General features: G+C 45.7%; 1 protein-coding gene across 1 annotated transcript in view; it reads left to right on the forward strand.

Annotated features, from left to right (window-relative positions):
* The window catches only part of LATS1 (large tumor suppressor kinase 1), a 450,454-nt gene that overhangs the window by 131,370 nt on the left and 298,241 nt on the right, over positions 1–20,843 (forward strand). Inside the window, exon 3 of the mRNA XM_044069329.1 lies at positions 15,459–15,565. Coding sequence (XP_043925264.1) covers positions 15,459–15,565 — 107 coding nt within the window. The remainder of the gene's footprint in view (positions 1–15,458; positions 15,566–20,843) is intronic.

The raw sequence follows: 20,843 nt of genomic DNA on the forward strand, positions 1-20,843 counted from the left end.
AAAGTGGCCTCTCAGCTGGCCACCATTGAATCTATATCTAACTCCTCTATCCGACTGATGTCTCACGCATCAGAAGGAGCAACGGGAGCAGCGGGTTCAGCTGTGGTCTTGAGACACACCTGGATGCGCTTGTGCAACTTCACGGAACACTTTAAGTCTTCTTTTCTTAATGCCCCATTGAGGCCTCCTCGTTGTTTGGGCCCAAAGTTAAAAGCACATTGGCCAGATGTGAACAGGATGGTAAGTCCCTTTCTGCTGTAGGTGTCCGTTATTCTTCCCCTCAGCGTGCTTTCTCCCGAAACCGAAAGAGTGAGAACTTACGGTTCAAGAAATCTCAGGGTCCTTTCCATGACACACAGACTAAGTTCTCCCCCAGAAGTAGAGGGGGAAACTCACAGGAAAGACTCTCCTTTCTGGGCAGAGGGGGTCCGCGTAACCAGGGTTCCAGGGATTCTTTCCCTTGTCAATCCTACCAGTGTTCCTGAAGAGTGGCCCATCTCCTTTCCTCTGGAGGTGGTTGGGGGAAGTTTCTCCTTGTACCCTTCTGCTTGGCTAACCATCACCACCGATTCCTGGGTACAAAGGGTTATAACCAGAGGTTATCATATCCCCTTCAATCTTTGTCCCATTCCTTTGAAAAATCTTCCCGACGTTCCACCCAGTCAAAGGGAAGAAGCAGTACTAGAGATAGAAAAGCTGCTAAGAAAGAGAGTCATCTAAATAGTCCCTCCAGACCAGATTGGATCTGGATTCTACTCAAGACTATTTTTGGTGCCAAAGAAAACTGGGGACTGGAGACCAATTTTCGATCTCAGTGTATTGAACAAGTTTGAGAGTACAAAAATTCTGGATGGTCACAATACAGTCTATCCTCCCGCTTTTGGAAAAAGACGATTGGATGTGCTCTATAGATCTTCAAGATGTGTACTACCACATAAAGGTGGACAGGCCATCAAGAAGATTTCTGCGCTTCCATGCGGGGATAGTCACTACCAGATGTTCTTCGTGTTTCACTGTTGCAGTCATTACATTTGGGTAATCCTGCTGGCAGGTTGCCATCAGCCGGCCTGAATTCCAAATTCTTGGGACCTGTGTTGGCTGCTGTCGCTCCTTCCCTGACGTCAGGTCGTCAGGGGTATAAAAGAAGCAGCCGATGCCATTTTCTTCAGTCTTTCTTGCCGCGCGCTGCCTGAAGCAGAAGCAGTTTGCAAGTGCCGGTCAGCTGACTCCTGAGATTTTCGTGTTAGAGTTTCAGACCCGAAGTCTTCAATAAAGCTAAGTACCCCATTGGGGAAACTTTTTTCTTGCTCCAGACCGATGTCAGAAAAAGTTAATTGTATTTTTTGTGGAAAGCAAATACCTCATAAGGACTTTCATTCTTACTGCATTCCTTGCCTAGGCCCTGATCACAACGTTTCTGGTTGTCGGTTTTGTGCTAGATTTAACCCACTCACTATTAAGCGTCTATATGATTTTGCTTTAAACTGTTTTGGACGCCGGTTTAATTATCCAGAAATGTCGTCGGATAGCCATCTGACTACCGGAGTTCACAAAAAACGCAAAGAAAAGGAGAGAGATAAACACCCGAGGTCCAAAACCGACGACGAAGCGTCTCCTAAGCCAGTCGCCGATTCTCAGTAAGGCACTTTCGCAGCCCTTGATGCCCGCTACTTTAGAGTCGCAGGCCGCTACCGACTCCCACGTGGAGTCGGCTATGCCGCTGGAAACTCAAGATATTGGAGCCTCGGACACTATTCCCTCAGATGGGTCCAGAGCCGCTGAGCAGGCACCGGCTTCTGATGGTGTATTCAGACCTAAACATCTTTACATTAAACCAACTTCAGCTTCAAAGGCAAAGACTAAAGCACCTTCTAAAGCAAAGAAACAAACTCAAGAGCCACATGGACAGGCCTCTATGCCCAAAAAACAGATGCTCAAAATGGCCGAAGACTTGATTACCTTGATCATCAGGGGTCCCCACCCCCCTCCTGATAAGAGGCCTAGGCAAGAGACTGACTGAATCTTCAGATCAGGTTTCTATTTCTTCTGATTCCTCTTCTGATCCGGAATATTCTCTTCCCCCTATGAGGATTCTGATGCTGAAGAATCTATACCTTCAGCTTCTCTTTCAGAGGACTATTCTTTTGGGGAAACCTTGCATACCATGAGGGAGCATTTCCACTGGGAGAGCCAAGATTTTTCAGAATCTAAAAAGAGGCTCAGGGATTTCCTTTTGCTACCTCAACACAGGCCTCTAGCCATTCCACCTGTATTAGACATTGTAGATGTGTTTTCGGAGTCTAGTCTGATCCCTGACTCCTTACCTCTAGCTCCTGTTAAGCCTGACCGATATTACAGGGTTCCAGACTCTCATAAATTCCTTTTTAAAAACCCTGCTGCTGACCCAGAAACTATTTCACAGGGTCCCAAAGGAGTTAAGGCTTCCACTGCAAAAAACCCTACCCCCTCTGACAGGGATTCTAGGGCACTGGATAGATGGGGAAAAAGGTTTACACATCTGCTACCTTGGCTATAAGGGCCTTAAACTGTCAGATGTCCTTCATGGATGCATCTGCAGTCATAACTAGTGGGTTGTCCTGTCGTCAGGCAGCCCTGCAGTCGGCCGGATTCCAAAGTCCGGGTCCGGCTTCGGCTGATGTCGCACTCCACCCGACGTCATCTCTGTTGGTTCGGTATAAAAGCATCAGCCGACGCCATTTTCCTCAGTCTTTCTTGCCGCGTGGCGCCCTAAGCAGAAGCTGTTCGCAAGTGCCGGTCGGTCGGATCCAGAGATTACTTCTACCGAATACTACTTCGAAGACTTCTAAAGCTAAGTACCCCGTTGGGGACTCTTTCTTGCCTCAGCCGATGTCAGAAAAAGCTAACAATTGTTTAACCTGTGGGAAACAAATACCTCATAAAGATTTCCACTCTTACGGTCTGCCTTGTTTAGGCCCAGCCCACGACGTAGCAGCCTGTTCGGCCTGTGCCTCTTTCAACCGATCTAACGCTTAGGCGCCGGTCAGAGTTTGCAGAACAGTTTTTCGGTTCTGATTTTGCGTACATTATGCCGCCGGATCCTCCGACTACCCCAAAAACGCAAAGATAAAGACCGACACTCGCGGTCCGGTTTCGCCGAAACCACGGTAAAGCAAACATGAGTGTCTCGGTTTCGGCGAAACCGAAAAACTGCTCAAAGTACAGCTGAACCTATTCTTACAACTGAGGCCCCTGCTACAACTCTTGAATCGACCTCAGAAATTTTACCCACTACGGTGGTTGACTTATCAGACACCATCCCTTGGATGTCTCTACCCCAGCACGTGGTGCTGCTAGGCCTCCAGCTGCCATGTCCATTAAGGCCTTCGCCAGGGCTAAAGCAGCCAAGACTACTAAAACAGTGCCTGTTAAACCCCCACATCCAGGCCCTCTTCTAGTTCTCAAATGCTTTCTTTGGCAGAAGATTTAATTTCTTTAATTAGAGGATCTCAATCTCACCCAGACAGGGCCTCTCAGCCCCAGAGAAGAGACCTAGGGCAGAGCCCTGAGCCAGTGTCTTCTGATGATTCTGCTGATGAATCAGACATAACTGACCAGCCTGAGGCTCCCTTCTCCAATTTTGAAGATTCTGATGCTGAAGAATCCATTCCAGCTGCTTCCCACCAGAAGAATTCTCCTTTGGGAAACCTTGCATGCCATGCGAGAACAGTTCCAATGGCAGCAACAGGATTTTTCAGACTCCAGAAAAGACTTAGGACCTTTCTGCACCTCCCACAGCACAGGCCCTTAGCTATACCTCCTGTTCTCTCTGTGGTGGATGATGCTTTCAATGATGTTTGCTCCGCTCCAGATTCTTTACCCCAGCCCCTGCCAAACCAGACAGATTTTACAGGGTGCCAGATACTCATCACCACCTTTACAAGGCCCCACTTGCAGACCCAGAAACTATATCCCAGGGTCCCAAGGCAGTAGCAGCGACCACAGCTAAAAACCCTATTCCTTCTGAAAGGGAAGCAAGGTCACTAGACAGATGGGGTAAAAGGTCTACACTTCAGCTACTCTCTCAGCTAGAGCTTTAAACTGTCAGTTTCACATGATACAATACCAAGAGTTTATGCTTGATCAGTTAACTAAAAACTAACCACTGATGAATCTCTTGATAAGAAATATGTATTAGAGATGGTAAATAACATACAACAGGTTAGCAACCATTCCTTAAAATGTGGCTATGATGCACTGGAGGCTTCATTTAGATCAGCCATGACAGGCACAGTGATAAGAAGGCATGCATGGCTAAAGGAACAAGCTTTACCGGATCATGTTAAAGCTAAGTTGCTAGATGCTCCTATGGACAAGACAAGTTTGTTTGGTACACCTGCACAGCAGGTTATGAAGAAAATGGAAGAAAAGGCAAAATCTGTTCAAACTGTTAAAGATTTCTTGCAGGTTCAACCCCAAGGTTTAGCAGGAACTGGCCTGCCAAAATTGGTCCTTTCCTGACTCCACAAAATTTCAAAGGGGCAGGAATAGACGTTCCAGAGGCAGAAACCAATCCAGAGGAGGTGCCTACAGAGGACGACAGTGGCAAGGTAACAACAGAGGCACAGACACAGCCACTGCCACTACATCAGCACAACCACAGTGACTTAATCCTAAATCCGCCTACCAGGGAACAAATAGCAGCTCCTCTAGGCGGAAAGTTAACCTTATTTTCAAAGAACTGGCACTACATAACAAAAGACAAGTGGATTTTACAAACCATAGATCAAGGTTACCGGTTTCACTTCCACACTTTACCAGTCAAAAGAGGAATGCCAAATCTACCTCCAAATCAGAAAACAGAGGCTCTACGCCAGATAATGGAGTTAGCAAACATGAGAGCTGTGGAAAGAGTGCCAACAGCAGAACAAGGAAAGGGTTCTACTCCAGACTATTCCTAGTTCCAAGAAAGGAAAAAGTTGGAGACCAATTCTCGACCTGTCCACCTTAAATACATACATCATTGTCCCAAAATTCAAAATGCTGACCCTACAGCAACTTCTTCCCATGCTGGGCAAGGAGTCTTGGCTGGTAACTCTAGATCTCAAGGAGGCATACCTGCACGTCCCCATTCGACCAATCTGCAGAAGATACCTCAGATTTCTTGCAGGATCAGAGCACTATCAATTCTCAGCATTGCCCTTTGGCTTATCTACTGCGCCCAGAGTATTCACAAAATGCCTGGCATCAGTAATCGCCCATTGCAGACTACAGGGAATTCAAATTTACCCATACCTGGACGACTGCCTGCTACAAGGGGACAACAAAAGCAAGCTGACAACAGATTTACAAAGGGTCATTTACTTGCTACAAGGACTGGGATACACAGTCAATTTACAAAAGTCAAGGCTGATACCATCCCAAACAAGGACATTCTTGGGCTGAATTGGACACAGTACAACAGATGGCATTCCTGACTACAGAAAACAAAAAGAACTTCCTCTTTACTTCTTGGCACTAACAAAACTGAACAAGTTAACAGCAAGAAAAGTTCTGCAGGCCTTGGGCTTCATGGCATCATGCATAATCTTGGTCCCATTTGCCAGACTACATATGAGGAAACTACAGTGGTACCTAAAGAATTTATGGTCCCAACACAGACACAGTCTAGAAACAGAAATCCCACTAATTCCATGCTTAAAACAGGAGTTCCTATGGTGGGCTCAGGCATGCCAGTCAAACCCAGGCCTACCCTTTCGCAGATGTCAACCAAGCCAGACCATCACAACAGACGCTTCAGACCTAGGATGGGGGCCCACATGTTGGACAAATGCGTGCAAGGATTGTGGACACAGGATCAACTTCACCTGCACATCAATCTAAAAGAAATGCTGGCAGTAAAACTGGCAATCCAAAAGTTCAAACCATTTCTCAAAGAGGGCCAATTGATGATAAGGACAGACAACACCACAGTCATGTGGTACATCAACAAACAGGGAGGCACTCATTCATACCCCTATGCAGAATGACCTTGGAGCTGTGGACCCTGGCACTCAGCTACAACATTCAGTTACAGGCAATATTTGTACCGGGGAAAGACAATACTCTAGCAGACATATTAAGCAGAACCACTGGATGCCCACGAATGGAAGCTGCACGGACATCTTCAAGACCATCTCAAGAAATGGGGAATGCCACAGATAGACCTATTCGCATCACCTCTCAATCACCAGCTCAAAAATTCTGCACAAGGACATTCCACCCACTAGCATGGAAAGTGGACTCACTCTCCTTCAACTGGAAAGGCCTAACAGCATATGCATTCCCACCTCTTCCTTTGATACACAAGGTACTACTAAAAATCAAGGAAGAACGCCAAGGATAATCCTGATAGCTCCAAACTGGCCAAGACAACACTGGTACCCACTACTGAAGAGCATGTCTCGAACAATATGTGGCCAATACCTCTGATGCCTTTGATGTTAACTCAGAACAACTACAGCATCATACATCCAAACCTAAAACGCTGCAACTGACTGCATGGAACATCACATAGCAGCAGCTAATCCAGAACTTTCCCAAAGAGTTAAAGACATTATTCTTGAAGCACAGACCTTCAACAAGAAGGAACTATGCTGGAAAATGGAAAAGGTTTGTCATTTGGAGTACGGAAAGAGGAAAAGATGTGTCAAACATAGATATGCCTAACATTCTGGAGTATCTGGCGAACTTCTTCATTCAGGCCTGTCCTACTCCTCCATCAAGATACATGCATCAGCTATTTCAGCAGAATACAGCTTTGATCCACCTGTTTTTCAAGCACCTTTGCTCAGGCAGTTCCTCAGAGGAATCAAAATGTAAAACCTCCAAGGAAACCACCATTACCAGCTTGGGATTTAAACTTTGTGCTAGAAAAGTTGACACTATCACCCTTTGAACCAGCAGCAACAGCAGACCTACAACACCTGTCATGGAAAACTGCTTTCCTACTGGCAATTACTTCAGCAAGGAGGGTTTCAGAACTACAGGCCTTAATGGCAGTGCAACCCTTCCTAATCTTCCACCAAGATAGAGTGTCCATGAGGACTAATCCTACATTTATGCCCAAGGTGGTATCCAGAGTGTCTTTAAACCAGGCAATCCACCTACCTACCTTCTTTCCCAACCCACAAAACAGAGGGAAAGAATACTGCATACCTTGGATGTACATAGACAGCTACGCTACTACTTGGACAGAACAAAAAATAGCAGAAAGACTGACCAACTTTTTGTAGCCTATGCAACAGGAAGGAAGGAAAAGCTATTTCCAAACAGACAATCTCCAAATGGATAGGAAATTGCATACGATACTGTTACTCCTTCCATGGAAAACCAATTCCACAGAACATAAGACCTCATTCTACAAGGGCAACAGCCACTACCACAGCCTTCTTACGAGGAGTGGCAACCAAAGACATCATTGAGGCGGCTACTTGGACCTCCGTGCATACATTTGCCAAGCATTATAATTTGCCTCTATATTCCAGATCCCGAGCAGGGTTTGCCACTGCTGTACTGCAAGGGATCCTAAACACACCATAATCTACTTTTATCCTCCTCCCCTAGTTGGCTATGGTATTCTACCCACTTGTTATGACTGCAGATGCATCCATGAAGGACATAGTACAGTTTTGTACCTACCATAAATGTAGATGTCCGAACTGGATAGCATCTGCAGTCAGGATTACCCTCCCTCCTTCGCCTCTGGGGTACTCCTAGGGTCTTTACCCTCCTAATAGGTGGCTGTTGGGGAGTCTTTATGGTGTATTTGTTTGTATATATGTATATATATGCTTATTGCTGTGTTTACCTCTATCTATTTGGAAACATTGGCATCTATCCAAATTTTTAGCCTGCAAGAGGGCTACTGGCATCTGGGGCAAGAAACACTGAGGAAAATGGCGTCGGCTGATGCTTTTATACCCGAAGACCAACAGAGATGACGTCGGGTGGAGTGCGACATCAGCCGAAGCCGGACCCGGACTTTGGAATCCGGCCGACTGCAGGGCTGCCTGACGATAGGACAACCCACTTGTTATGACTGCAGATGCTATCCAGTTCGGACATCTACATTTATGGTAGGTACAAAACTGTACTTTTCATATGTTTAAATATTAGCAACATGTCATGGCATTGATTAAACCGAAAATGTTGTTAAACTCTGAATGTGCAGAAAACAAGGAAATGCAGGATTTATTGCATGCAGCTGAACAAGTTGGAAAGCATACTTTGCAATGTGGTTTTGATTCTTTGGAGGCCTCCTGCAGGGCCGCAGTTACGGGTTCTGTAATTAGGAGGCATGCTTGGTTAAAGGAACAAAATCTGCCTGATCATGTTAGTTAAATTATTAGATGCACCTTTACAGCATGATACTTTGTTTGGTGTTAAGGCAGAAGAGGTGTTAAAGAAAATGGAGGACAAAGCTAAAACTATTTAAACTATCAAAGATTTTTTACAAATACAGCCACCTAGGTTTAGTAGACACTGGCCTACAAAGAATTGGTCCTTTCCTGTGTCAGACAGACCTCAAAGGGGCAGATCCAGATGCCCTAGAGGCAGATCCCAAGCGCAGGGTTCTTACAGGTCAAAGCAATGGGGTGCTTATACCTCCAAAGTTGGATAAGACAAATCACAGCCATACAGGAAACAGTCCCAATGACTTCCCCCTGCCACCACCAAGCACTTCTGTCCTGGCAGCACCCTTAGGGGGAAAATTGGCACTTTTTTCTCAAAATTGGCGCATTATAACTCACAACAACTGGGTCCTAAATATAGTGTCACAAGGCTACAAGTTCCATTTCCATACCCTGCCAAAGGCAAACGGCTGGCCAGATCTCCCAAAAAATCAATGGGCAGAGGCGCAAAAACAAGTCTGATCCCTCATGGACATGGGGGCCATTCAACAAGTACCAGAGCAAGAGCAGGGACAAGGATTTTACTCAAGACTGTTCTTGGTACCCAGAAAGGACAAGTCATGGAGACCAAAACTGGACCTGTTTATTCTGAACACATTCCTGGCTATACCAAAATTCAAAATGTTGACTTTGCAGCAGCTTCTGCCCATGCTGGGCAAGAATGCTTGGCTTGTGACTTTAGACCTAAAAGAGGCATACCTGCATGTCCCAATCAGACAATTATGCAGAAGATACCTCAGATTCAAGGCTGGTTCAATGCATTACCAATTCTCTGCACTGCTCTTTGGCTTATCTACTGGGCCCAGGGTCTTTACAAAGTGCCTGGCACCAGTAATTGCATTCTGCAGACAAAGAGGAATACAAATATATCCTTACTTGGATGACTGTCTTAATTCAAGCAGAGAACAAGGAGATTCTTCTACAGCATCTGGCGTTTGTGAAAAGACTTCTAACATACGTAGGGTACACAGTCAACGAAAATAAATCAAAACTGGTACCCTCTCGAGATAATATTCCTGGGTGCAAGCTTAAATACAACTGCCCAGATGGCTTATCTCACGTCAGACAAAGGCAACTGACTACCTATTTCAAAATGTTGGCAACAAAGGCCCAGTTGTCTGCAAGAAAAATTCTGCAAGCTTTGGGCTTCATGGCATCCTGCATCCTACTAATTCCATATGCAAGACTGCATATGAGGAAACTTCAGTGGTACCTAAAATGTGTTTGGACTCAATATTGCCACAGCTTGGAAACGATTACTCTCATTCCCTGCCTGCAACAGGAGTTTCGATGGGAGAAAGCTTGTCACCAGAACAAGGGACAGCCATTCACTTTACCCCCAGCCAGGCAGACACTGACAATGGATGCTTCAGATTATGTGTGAGGGGCCCACATGGCAGGAAGATGCATTCAGGGCACATGGTCCTCAAACCAAATGCATCTACATATCAATCAAAACGAAATGCTAGCTGTTCAAAATGCCCTGGCTGCCTTCAAGGACCTACTTCATCCGGGACAACTACTGATAAAGACAGACAACACCACGGTCATGTGGTATATAAACAAGCAGGGGGGCACACATTCTTACCCCCTTTGCAGACTAACCATGACTTTGTGGGACACAGCATTGACTTACCAAGTACATCTGCAGGCACAATTCCTGCCAGGAAAGGAAAACACTCTGGCGGACAACCTAAGCAGAAACCTCATGGATCCCCACGAGTGGCAGCTGGATCCACAAGTCTTCAGCATAACAAGGAAATGGGGATGCCCGGACATAGATCTATTTGCCTCCCCTCACAACTACCAACTAAAAAGATTCTGCACAAGGACTTGTCACAGATCAGCATTGAAAGTGGACGCTCAGTCTTTCAGCTGGAAAAACCTATCAGTGTATGCCTTTCCTCCACTGCCTCTCCTCCCCAAAGTACTCCTAAAGGTCAGACAGGAGAAGCCAAAGATGATACTGATTGTGCCCCATACTGGCCCCGCCAGTACTGGTATCCAATCCCAAGGAACTTGTCTCAATGCCCAGTTTGGACCTTACATCAAATACCTCATCTACTGTCCCAGCAAAACTATCAGATCCTGCACAGCCAATTCAGTACTTTAAACCTGGCAGCACGGCGGATAATGTAGTCATACAAAACACACCTCTCAGTAAAGCTGTGATGGATGTCATTTTGGAAGCCAGAAGGCCTAGTACTAGAAAATCTTAGGCTGGAAAATGGAAGAGATTCTGTGCTTGGAACCAGTTACAAGGAACTGATACAGATGTTCCAAATATTCCTCAGATTTTGCAATACTTAACTGAGATGCTGGACAAAGGCCTTTCTTTTTCATCAATTAAAATTCATGCCTCTGCCATTTCGGCTCATTACAATACAGAGCCACCAATCTTCCTTTATTAAAGCAGTACCTCAGAGGAACCAAAATCTTAAGGCCTCCAAGGAGATCACCAATGCCTGCATGGGACCTCAACTATATCTTGGAAAAACTCACCCTGCCTCCTTTTGAACCAGCTGCTACTGCTGACATAAAGTTTTTATCTTGGAAAACAGCTCTGCTCCTAGCAATAACTTTTGCAAGATGGGTTTCAGAGCTAAAGGCACTCATGGCTGTGGAAACTTTTATCATGTTTTATCCAGACAGGGTCTCTCTGAGGACAAACCCAACATTTATTCCTAAGGTGGTGTCCAGTGTGGCTCTTAACCAAACTATTCATCTGCCAACTTTCTATCCAAATACACAGAACAAGGGGGAGAGGATTCTGCATTCTTTGGACGTTCACAGATGACTTAGATTCTTCTTGGACAGAACCAAAGGTTTCAGGAAGACAGAGCAATTACTAGTGACATATGCTGCAGGATCACAAGGAAAGGCCATCTCAAAGCAGACCATTTCAAAGTGGATAGGCCACTGCATTCGTTTCTGCTATTTACACCATGGCAAGCAAGTGCCTAAGGGCATTAGGCAACATTCAACCAGAGCTGCAGCCACTTCAGCAGCCTTTCTCATGGGAGTACCAACCAAAGACATATTAGATGCTGCTACTTGGAGTTCAGTGCACACCTTTACAAAGCACTATCATCTGCCACTCTACTCTAAATCCAGGGCAGGCTTTGCCACAGCAGTTCTGCAGGGCCTCATAGCCGCTCCTAATGCTGTTTAGCTCCAGTCTCCCAACCATAGCTTTGGGACTCTACCCAAATGTAATGACTGCAACAGTGAAACACGAAGAACATAGTACAGTTGTGTACACTTACTATAAATGTAGATGTTTGAGTGTATTCACTGTTGCAGTCCAGGTTACCCACCCGCCTTTCCCCTGTTTTCTTTTGGATCTTATCTTTCCTTCTCTGATTTATACTACCTATGTGGTGTGTATTTGCTTATAGATTAAGGTAAAATTTATATTGGTGTATTTTTGAATATATATATATATATATATATATATATATATATATATATATATATATATATATATATATAAAGTTTGGCTACTCTTTTTGGGGGCACCTGACATATGGGGCAAGAAAAACTGAAGAAAATGGCATCGGCTGCTTCATTTATACCACTGACGTCAGGGAAGGGGCGACAGCAGCTGACGCAGGACCCAAGACATTCTATAATTCAGACCAGCTGAGGGCAACCTGCCAGCAGGATTACCCAAATGTAATGATTGCAACAGTGAATACACTCTAACATCTACATATATGGTAAGTGTACACAACTGTACTTTCAGAGTACTGCCCTTCGGACTCTCTACAGCCCCCAGAGTGTTCACAAAGTGCATAGCAGTTGTCACAGCTCACTTGTGACTTCAAGGATTCCAGGTGTTTCCTTACCTAGATGACTGGCTCATTTCTGCCCCCATCAGACATCTACTGGAAAAAGCCCTGGCATACTCTCTCCTCGCTGCTCAAAGGCTAGGCATAACCATAAACTGGCGGAAATCTAGTGTCACCCCATCTCAGTCGACAGAATTCATAGGGGTTATCTTGGACACAAAAAACTGCAGAGCTGCTATTCCAGAGCACAAAATTCTAAGGATAAAGCAACAACTAATTCCAATCCTTTCAAAGGAAAAATCCATGGCTCACTCTGTTCTACAGCTGTTGGGTTCCATGGCAGCCTCCATCACCACTGTTCCCCTGGCCAGGTTTCACTTGATGCTTCTACAATGGCTACTGCTCACCCAATGGTATCCTTCTCAGCATCCTCTTTCAGCCATGATTCGAGTAACCCACAGGTGCAAACAGGATTTAAATCTCTCACAATGGCCCCCAGCAACCCAAGGCCACAGTGACCACGGACACCTCCCTGATTGGGGGGGGGGGGCAGCGCTATGTCAGGGACAGAGACAGTCCAAGGCACTTGGTCCAAACTGGAGTCCCATCTGCATATAAATGTTCTAGAGCTGAGGGGCGGTGCTTCTAGCATTGCAAGCATTCCATCCCCTGCTGCCGTCTGATTCAATCAGACAAGGCACTGGTCTGGTACATCAACAAGCAAGGTGGAACAAAATCTTACCCCCTTTGTCGAGAGGCCATGAGGATATGGCAATGGGCGATGGCTACCAACCATTTTCTTCTAGCAACGCACATTCTCTGAACTTTCAGCGTGATAGCAGACAGACTCAGCAGGTGCATTCTTCAACCTCACAAGTGGTCCCTGAATCCCTTGATAGCGGCAGAGATCTTCCACCGCTGGGGCCGTCCTTGCTGCAACCTCTTTGCATCCCCGACCAACGACAAATGCAGCAACTACTTCGCTCTGATTCTCCCTCCGGGACAGTCACCCAGGTACGCTCTTGTCCACGATTGGCCCTCAGGTCTTCTTTACGCATTTCCACCCTTTCCCCTCATTCCTCAGTTTCTGAAGAAAGCCCATCAGTTGAAGAGCAAGGTGATCCTCATAGCACCATATTGGCCTCGACAGATTTGATTCCCCTTCCCTTGGCCTCACCTAGTAGATTGACCATGGATTCTCCATCCAACCCCGGAGGTGATCTCACACCCACAGAACCTGATTCATCCCAACTTGAACAGCCTGAAGCTCACGGCTTGGCTACCCCAATTCCCTTGATTGCCAGGTAGAATGATCTTTCTTTACCAGTACGTGATATTCTCATTGCTTCTCATAAGTCTTCCACTAGAATTACTTATCTGAGCAAGTGGAAACGATTTACCTGTTGGTTGAAAGATAAACAAGTAGACCCCTTTTCAGCACCAGTGTCTATAATACTAGACTATCTGGCTGACCTGTTTCAATCGGGTTTTTCGGCCTCTACTATTAGAGTTCATTTGGCTGCAATTTCTAATTTACATGAGGGTGTCCAAGATTCCTCTCATGTCCCATAAATTGTGCAAGACCTTCATAAAAGGTGTGAATCATCTGAAGCCACCTTTTAGAGAACCTATTCAACCATGGGATTTATCATTAGCTCTACAAGCTCTGACAATGTCACCTATCGAACCAGCCTCTTCTTGCTGCCTCAAGTATTTGTCATGGAAAACCTTGTTTTTGGTCGCTATTACTTCTGCCAGACGTATTTCTGAACTTCAAGCTTTATGTATCAAGAGTCCATACTTGATTTTTCATAGAGATAGTGTGTCTGAGAACAAATCAGTCATTTCTGCCTAAAGTGATCTCTGAAATGTCCATTAAGCCATTGAATTGCCAGTTTTCTTTCCCAATCATTCAAACAGAGGAGATTATTGCCTACAATACCCTAGATGTACACAGGCAAGTCCGTTTTTACTTGCAGGACTAAATCCTTTCGTAAATCTGACCAGTTATTTTTGGCCTTTTCTGGACCTAGATTAGGATCTGCTATTGCTAAGGTCACATTAGCTCGATGGTTGAAGGACTCTGACCTTTATTTATACACAACGTAAAATCTCATTGCCTACTACCATGAAAGCTCATTCAACAAGGTCGGTGGCAACTTCTGCTGCCTTCCATGCCAGAGCTTCTTTACATGACATCTGTGCAGCTGCAACTTGGGCTACGCCTCATACCTTCATCAATCATTACAGATTGGATTTGGCCTCCAGGGGAAGAGCATCTTTCGGTTCTGTGGTGCTCAGGAATGTCCTTCCATGAGAGCCTCCCAGGAATAGAGGTAGCTGGGGACTCTGCCCCATGCGTAAGGAATGAACGAGGATTAACACCATCCGGTAAAGAAGTTATGTCTTACCATAACGTTCCATCTGTATTGTTGATCCTCGTTCAGTCATTATGACCCTCCCTCCTTCCCCCTCCTGTGGTTTCTAGTGGATCTCACCATCCAGTTCTCTTAGGTTATTTGACCAGAGGTAGCTTCTATCTTCTTTGAACTTGCAAACTCAATCTGAGGTAACAGGGAGAGGGGGGTTGTGGGTAAGAGTTTAGCTCAAGAGTTTGAAGCTGACGCTAGCTTGGAAAATGGCTGGCACGGTTCTGAGCTCAGAACCGATACCCATGCGTAGTGACTGAGCGAGGATCAACAATACAGATGGAACGTTATGGTAAGACATAACTTCTTTTTGATGATTCTTTTAGCCAGATTCCACATGAAAGTACAGTGGTGCCTCATAAATTTAGGGAACAGAATAGATATCTACTTGAGCAGGTGATTCCCTGATTCCACCAGTCAGTACAAATTTCATGTTGTGACATGACAGATAAAGGTCAGAACAAGATTATGTTGTGTGGTCCCAGACAGTTTGTGTAGCTTAACTGTATGTGCTTTGGATTATGCTTGAGGAGCACACACAGAGACTTAAAAACGGAGGGGAGCTGGTGCAGCAAACTCAGAATAAACATAAATATGAAGTAGATGATGGCATTGATCTGTGCCTTGGATATTTTCAGAGTTTCAAAATGTGAAGGAAAAGTAATCATGGGTTTATATAGTAAACTTTGCAAGTACTTACAAAAGTATTGTTTGCTGATCATTACGTATTAGCTTACTTTGTTACTGTAATAAAAATTCAAGATTGCAGATAATTTTGATTAACGTGGTTCATTTTTGTCTTACAGGATATACACAGTTGTGTGACTGGTGGAGTGTTGGTGTAATTCTTTATGAAATGCTGGTTGGGCAACCTCCTTTTCTGGCGCAAACACCACTGGAAACCCAAATTAAGGTAAATTTAATTGTTAATTTGTTTAACATGTTAATTGAGAGTCATTTACTGTTAATTGAGAAAGTACTTTGCAAAGACCCTCTTTTAGCCATGATACAGGCCAAATATGCCAAGGGTAAGTTCATTGTATGTGGACATTTTAGACTAGTCAGTCATTTAGTATATTTTGGAAGGATGAAAAGCAAACCAGCATATCTGGTGAAAAGCATTTATACATGGGGATAAGTGAAACTCAGAGAGAATTCTTAACCAGTTGACCACCATGTTGCCTACCTGTAATCCTAGCAGCTACATTGCAGTAATTTACTTGGTGTGGGTCTGAAGATGAATTTGACTGTTAGAGCTGCTGCAACGAAGAGGATACATCATCTTTTACACCTGAAGGAAAGTTAGGTTGCACATTTTCTTTCTTTTGTGGCACTTATTAACTTGGTGAACTCATTGTGAGATTATGTAGAAGGCATGCTTTCTGTAAGAACCAAGCTGAAGCTTGTAGGCTGACTGCTAAACTTAAGAATTGCTGTCAGATTGTAGTCTGCCACATTTGCCTTTAGAAACTTGATCTGGTGTAAAACATAACTGTGCTGCCTGTGCAGTACAGTTGCTGTAGGATAATGCCACAGTGAACTTTGATGCCATTGAAATTGTCATTCATGTGATTTGTACTTTATGTAGTACATAAATATGTAGGGGGTACTCCAACCAGTTCTGCAGACGTGCTGTGGTTGCCTGGGTTATGTGTCCAAGAAAATCTTTTTCTTTGGCGGTTTGTTTTCTCAGAGAACACTATGCCTTCACAGCCTGAGTAGGTCCTCCTCCAGTCCTCTCAAATTTTAATGGAACCTTGCAGTCTTCCATTTCATAACCTGGCACTGAGGGCCCCTGAGAGTGAGATGTCTTTGCATCTGATGTTGTTAATCTTCTTTCCATCCATCACAGATGGGTTCGGTTCCGAGCCCTCAGAACAGAGTCTGCCTAGTACCAGGCTCGGGCCAGCCAAAAAACTCTCGAGCTAAGCTTCTACCCACAGTGCCCTTCTCCCTATTACCTCAGATCTCATTTGCCGCATAGCTGCGTTTCAGCCGAGCTCTCAGCTAAGTGGAAACTTTTTGATATTTTGTGAGAATTTTTATTCTCTTATTGTTAATGGTTTATATTCATTGATCTTCACTTTTACAGTTAGATTTACCCCTTTTTCTCTTTCCTTCTATCCGTTTTGTAATCTTTTAAGTACCATTGGTGGTACGGCCCTCTCTGTCTACCCTTGTGGTATTCATTGAATACCATAGCTGATATTCCTTCCTTTTCCATCTAGTGTGATTTTGCTACTGGGATAGATACTGTGTATTTTTTTGTTTAGATTTAGGCTAGACTAAATAGGATTTAAGATTGTATTTGAAGACTTTGATTGTTGTGTTAACTTCTCATGATGTCTGACAAGAAGGGTACTTCAGATTTCAAGCAGTGTACTTCGTGTAATGGTAAACTTCCTAACAGTGACTCTCACGATGATTGTGTTTATTGCTTGGGGGTGCCCCATTTTTCGGGGCAGCTTCCCTGTGTAATTTGCCAAAGTTTTAGCCAGCACACTCTGAACAAGTCCAAGAATAAGTTGATTCTAAAGGGCCTACTTAAATCGCCCTTTTCAGAAGCCCTTTCTCCAAAGGAGGTCTCAACCCCTCCTAGGAAAGATAAAAAAAGGACCCAAGACCCACTCAGTTCCCTCTTCACCCTCGGGTGACCAGGGCACATCTGTCAAACCTAAGGTACAAAAACTTTCTTCAAAGCATAAATCTGCCTCGTCTGCTCCAGGCAATTATAACTGTTACTTTATCGGCGCCAGCTTCAGCACTGATACCGTCTCTGGCACTGACCATAAACCTGCTTATCACGACTTCGGCACCAGCTGCCACTTCGGCACAGTGCACGCCTTCAGTGCCTGTTTGTGCAGTGATGACTCAACCTCCCGTATCGGCTCAGGGTGCCCCTTTGGCACCGAACTCTCTTACGGCTCCAACTGCAGTAGATTTGTCTCCACTGCTCCTGCTCTCCAAACTTGAGACTTCGGTGCCAGTAGACCCTGCACCACGGACCCGATACTCTCCGTCCGTAGACCCGTTTCTAGGCCAAGTCTATAGCCCATTCCTAGATCAACCAGACTCTCCATCGGGAGTATCCACTAGATCCACCAGGAGCCTTTCAGAACTTGATGTGGTGCGTCTTGTGGACCAGGTGCTGGCAGCCAGGGGAATACCCATGCCTTCCAAGACCCATCCCCCTGCAGGATTTGGGTTAATTTCTCCACAGACTCCATCCTATTCTCCTCCTTTGACCACCTCCGTTCCAAAGCCTTGTGCTCCAACGTCTCTTTCAGAACCCCCCTCCAGTCTCGGCACCAGAAGTGGACCTCACTTTGGCTCCAGGACCGTCCCTGTGGTCCTCTGCTCCTACTAAACCAGTCCTTCCTCAACCTTGTGATTGGTCTGCAGGCTCTTCGGTTGGTAGCACGGTCCCGAGTATTTCTTCAGTTCCATCCTTGGTACCGGAAGCTTTGTCTGCTCCGATCCTGCTTGAGGCTCCATCCTCGGGAGCAGATTCGACAGAGCGGGGTGTGACCTTGGTTCCAAGTTGTCCTCTGTTCTGGGCTCCCACCCCTCTTCGGGCGGACCTGCTTTCCGTGCAATGGAGAGTGCTCTTGCTTCTGGAAGCATTCTGCCGACGTTGGAACCCCAGTTTTCTCCCCCTGAGCTACAGCTGCCAAAGGCCACCTCCTGGGGACTCCGGGCAGGGAAGTTGGAGGAAACCCCTGTACAGGATGCCCACTCTTCCAAGTCCTCCTCAGAAGCCCCCACTGAAGAGCCCCTGTGAAGAGATCATGCAAGAGGAAGCACGTAGACTCACCTGAGGAATTTCTTATGGAGGACACATGTTTCGGTGATGGTGAAGGGTTCCAACAGTCACCTTCTGATAATGTCTCCTTTGGAGACATCCTTGAAATGCTGAAACAGAGGGGCGACTGGAAGCCCACTAATACTTCTTCTGAGGAGTTCGTGTTCCTGCAGGCTTTCCATGCCCAGCCTTCTACCTCTTGGGTGACCCCGCCTGCAGACGAGGTAGTTCAGCTCATGGTGCAGTGCGCCTGGAAGAATCCTGACTCTGTTGAGGCGATCCCTTGGAGACCAGACAAGATTCTCTCCCCACCCGAGGAACACCCACATTGGTCCAGAGGTTTACCAGTTGATGCTATGGTGGTGACGGTGGCCACTAAAAAGGACCTAGATGAAGAGTCCTACTGTCCACCCACCCAACAGAGAGTACCAGGCCGTGGATAGATTGGGGAAGCGAGTTTGTACATCGGCGACCTTTGCCATACAGTCCCTGAACTACTTGGCACATTTTACGAGGCTCCAACGAGACTTGATTTCCGAACTCTCTGGAGCACTCGTGGGGCAGGTGTCTGATGAGGAGAGGGACAAAGTTGCCTCGCAGCTCTGGAATCCATCTCCAATTCGCCCATGAGGTTGCTTTCACATGCAACCAAAGGAGCATCTAGAGCTGTGGGTTCAGGCATAGTTATGAGACTTCATGCCTGGATGTACATTTGTAACCTCGCAGACCCCTTCAAGTCTTCCTTTTTAAATGCTCCCATTGAAGCATCTTCCCTGTTTGGCTCCATGGTAAAGGACACTCTGGCCAGGTGTGAGCAGGACAGTAAGACCCTGTCTGCCATAGGTCTACGTCTTTCCAACCCTTAACGTTCCTTCTCCAGGAACCAGAGAAGTGGGAAGATGTGGCACAAAAAGTCTCAGGATGTTCATCGTGTTACCTGCTGCAGTCATCACACTTGGGTTATCCTGTCGTCAGGCAGTCCCGCAGTCGGCCGGATTTCCAAAGTCTTGGTCCGACATCGGTTGCTGTCGCCTCATCCCTGATGTCAGTGCGCCAAGGGTACATATTGCAACCAACGCCATTTTCTTCTGTCTTTCTTGCCGCGCGGTGCCCGAAGCAGAAGCAGTTCGCAAGTGCCAGTCGGCCGAATCCTGAGATTTTCGAATTCGAATTTTAGACCGAAGTCTTCTATAAAGCTAAGTACCCTGTTGGGGAAACTTTTCTTGCCTCAGACCAATGTCAGAAAAAGTTAACATTGTATTTCTTGTGGGAAGCAAATACCTCATAAGGATTTTCATTCTTATTGCATACCTTGCCTAGGCCCTGATCACAACGTCACTTCTTGTCGTTTTTGTGCTAGATTTAATAAACGTACTATTAAAAGACTATTTGATTTTGCACGACAATTTTTTGGCAGAAAATTTAATTATAACATGCCGTCGGAGCTACCGACTACCGGCGTGCACAAAAAGCGCAGGGATAAGGATCGACAGCCCAGGCCTAAGCCCGATTCCGAGGCCTCTGTTGATCCGGTCTCCGTTTATCAGTGAGGCTCCAACGCAGCCTCTGACTACTGCAGTTCAGTAACCCGAGACCGCTACGGATATGTACTAGGCCGACGCAGCCTTTTACTTCAGGCCCTACCGACTATTTACCTTCCAAGGATATCGGTGTTTCTGAAACACCATCGCCTTCTGAAGGTGTTTTCAGACAGACGACTCTTACCGTTAAAACGTTTTCCAAGTCGAAGACTCCTTCCAAACCGAAAAAGGCTTCACTTCAGTCTCCTGCTCAAGGCCCTATGCCTAAGAAAACAGATGCTCACGATGGCTGAAGATCTGATTTCTCTTATCAGGGGTTCTCAGCCTCCTCCTGACAAAAGGCCTAGACAAGAGGAAGAATCTGCTTCCTCTGAACAAATGTCTATTTCTTCGGATTCCTCTGAGGACCAAGACTATTCCTTCTCTCCTTATGAAGATTCTGATGCTGAGGACTCTATTCCCTCAGCTTCCCCTCCAGAAGATTACTGTTTTGGGGAAACTTTACACACTATGAGGGAACATTTTCACTGGGAAGGTCAGGATTACTCTTGATTCCAAGAAAAGGCTCAGAGACTTTCTTTTACTCCCCCAACTCAGATCTCTAGCCATCCCTCCTGTTTTGGACATTGTGGATGATGTCTATTTAGAATCCACTTTCAACCCTGACTCTCTGCCTCCTGCCCCGGCCAAACCTGACAGATACTACAGAGTTCCTGATTCCCACAAATTTCTTTACAAAAGCCCAGTAGCTGACTCAGAGACTATCTCCCAGAGTCCCAAGGGGGCTAAAGCTTCCATGGCTAAAAATCCAGAAACTTCTGAAAGGGATTCAAGAGCACTAAACAGAT

The sequence above is a fragment of the Protopterus annectens genome, chromosome 1.part0 (assembly GCF_019279795.1).
Source record: "Protopterus annectens isolate FY-2018-M chromosome 1.part0, PAN1.0, whole genome shotgun sequence".
NCBI classification, from domain to species: domain Eukaryota; kingdom Metazoa; phylum Chordata; order Ceratodontiformes; family Protopteridae; genus Protopterus; species Protopterus annectens.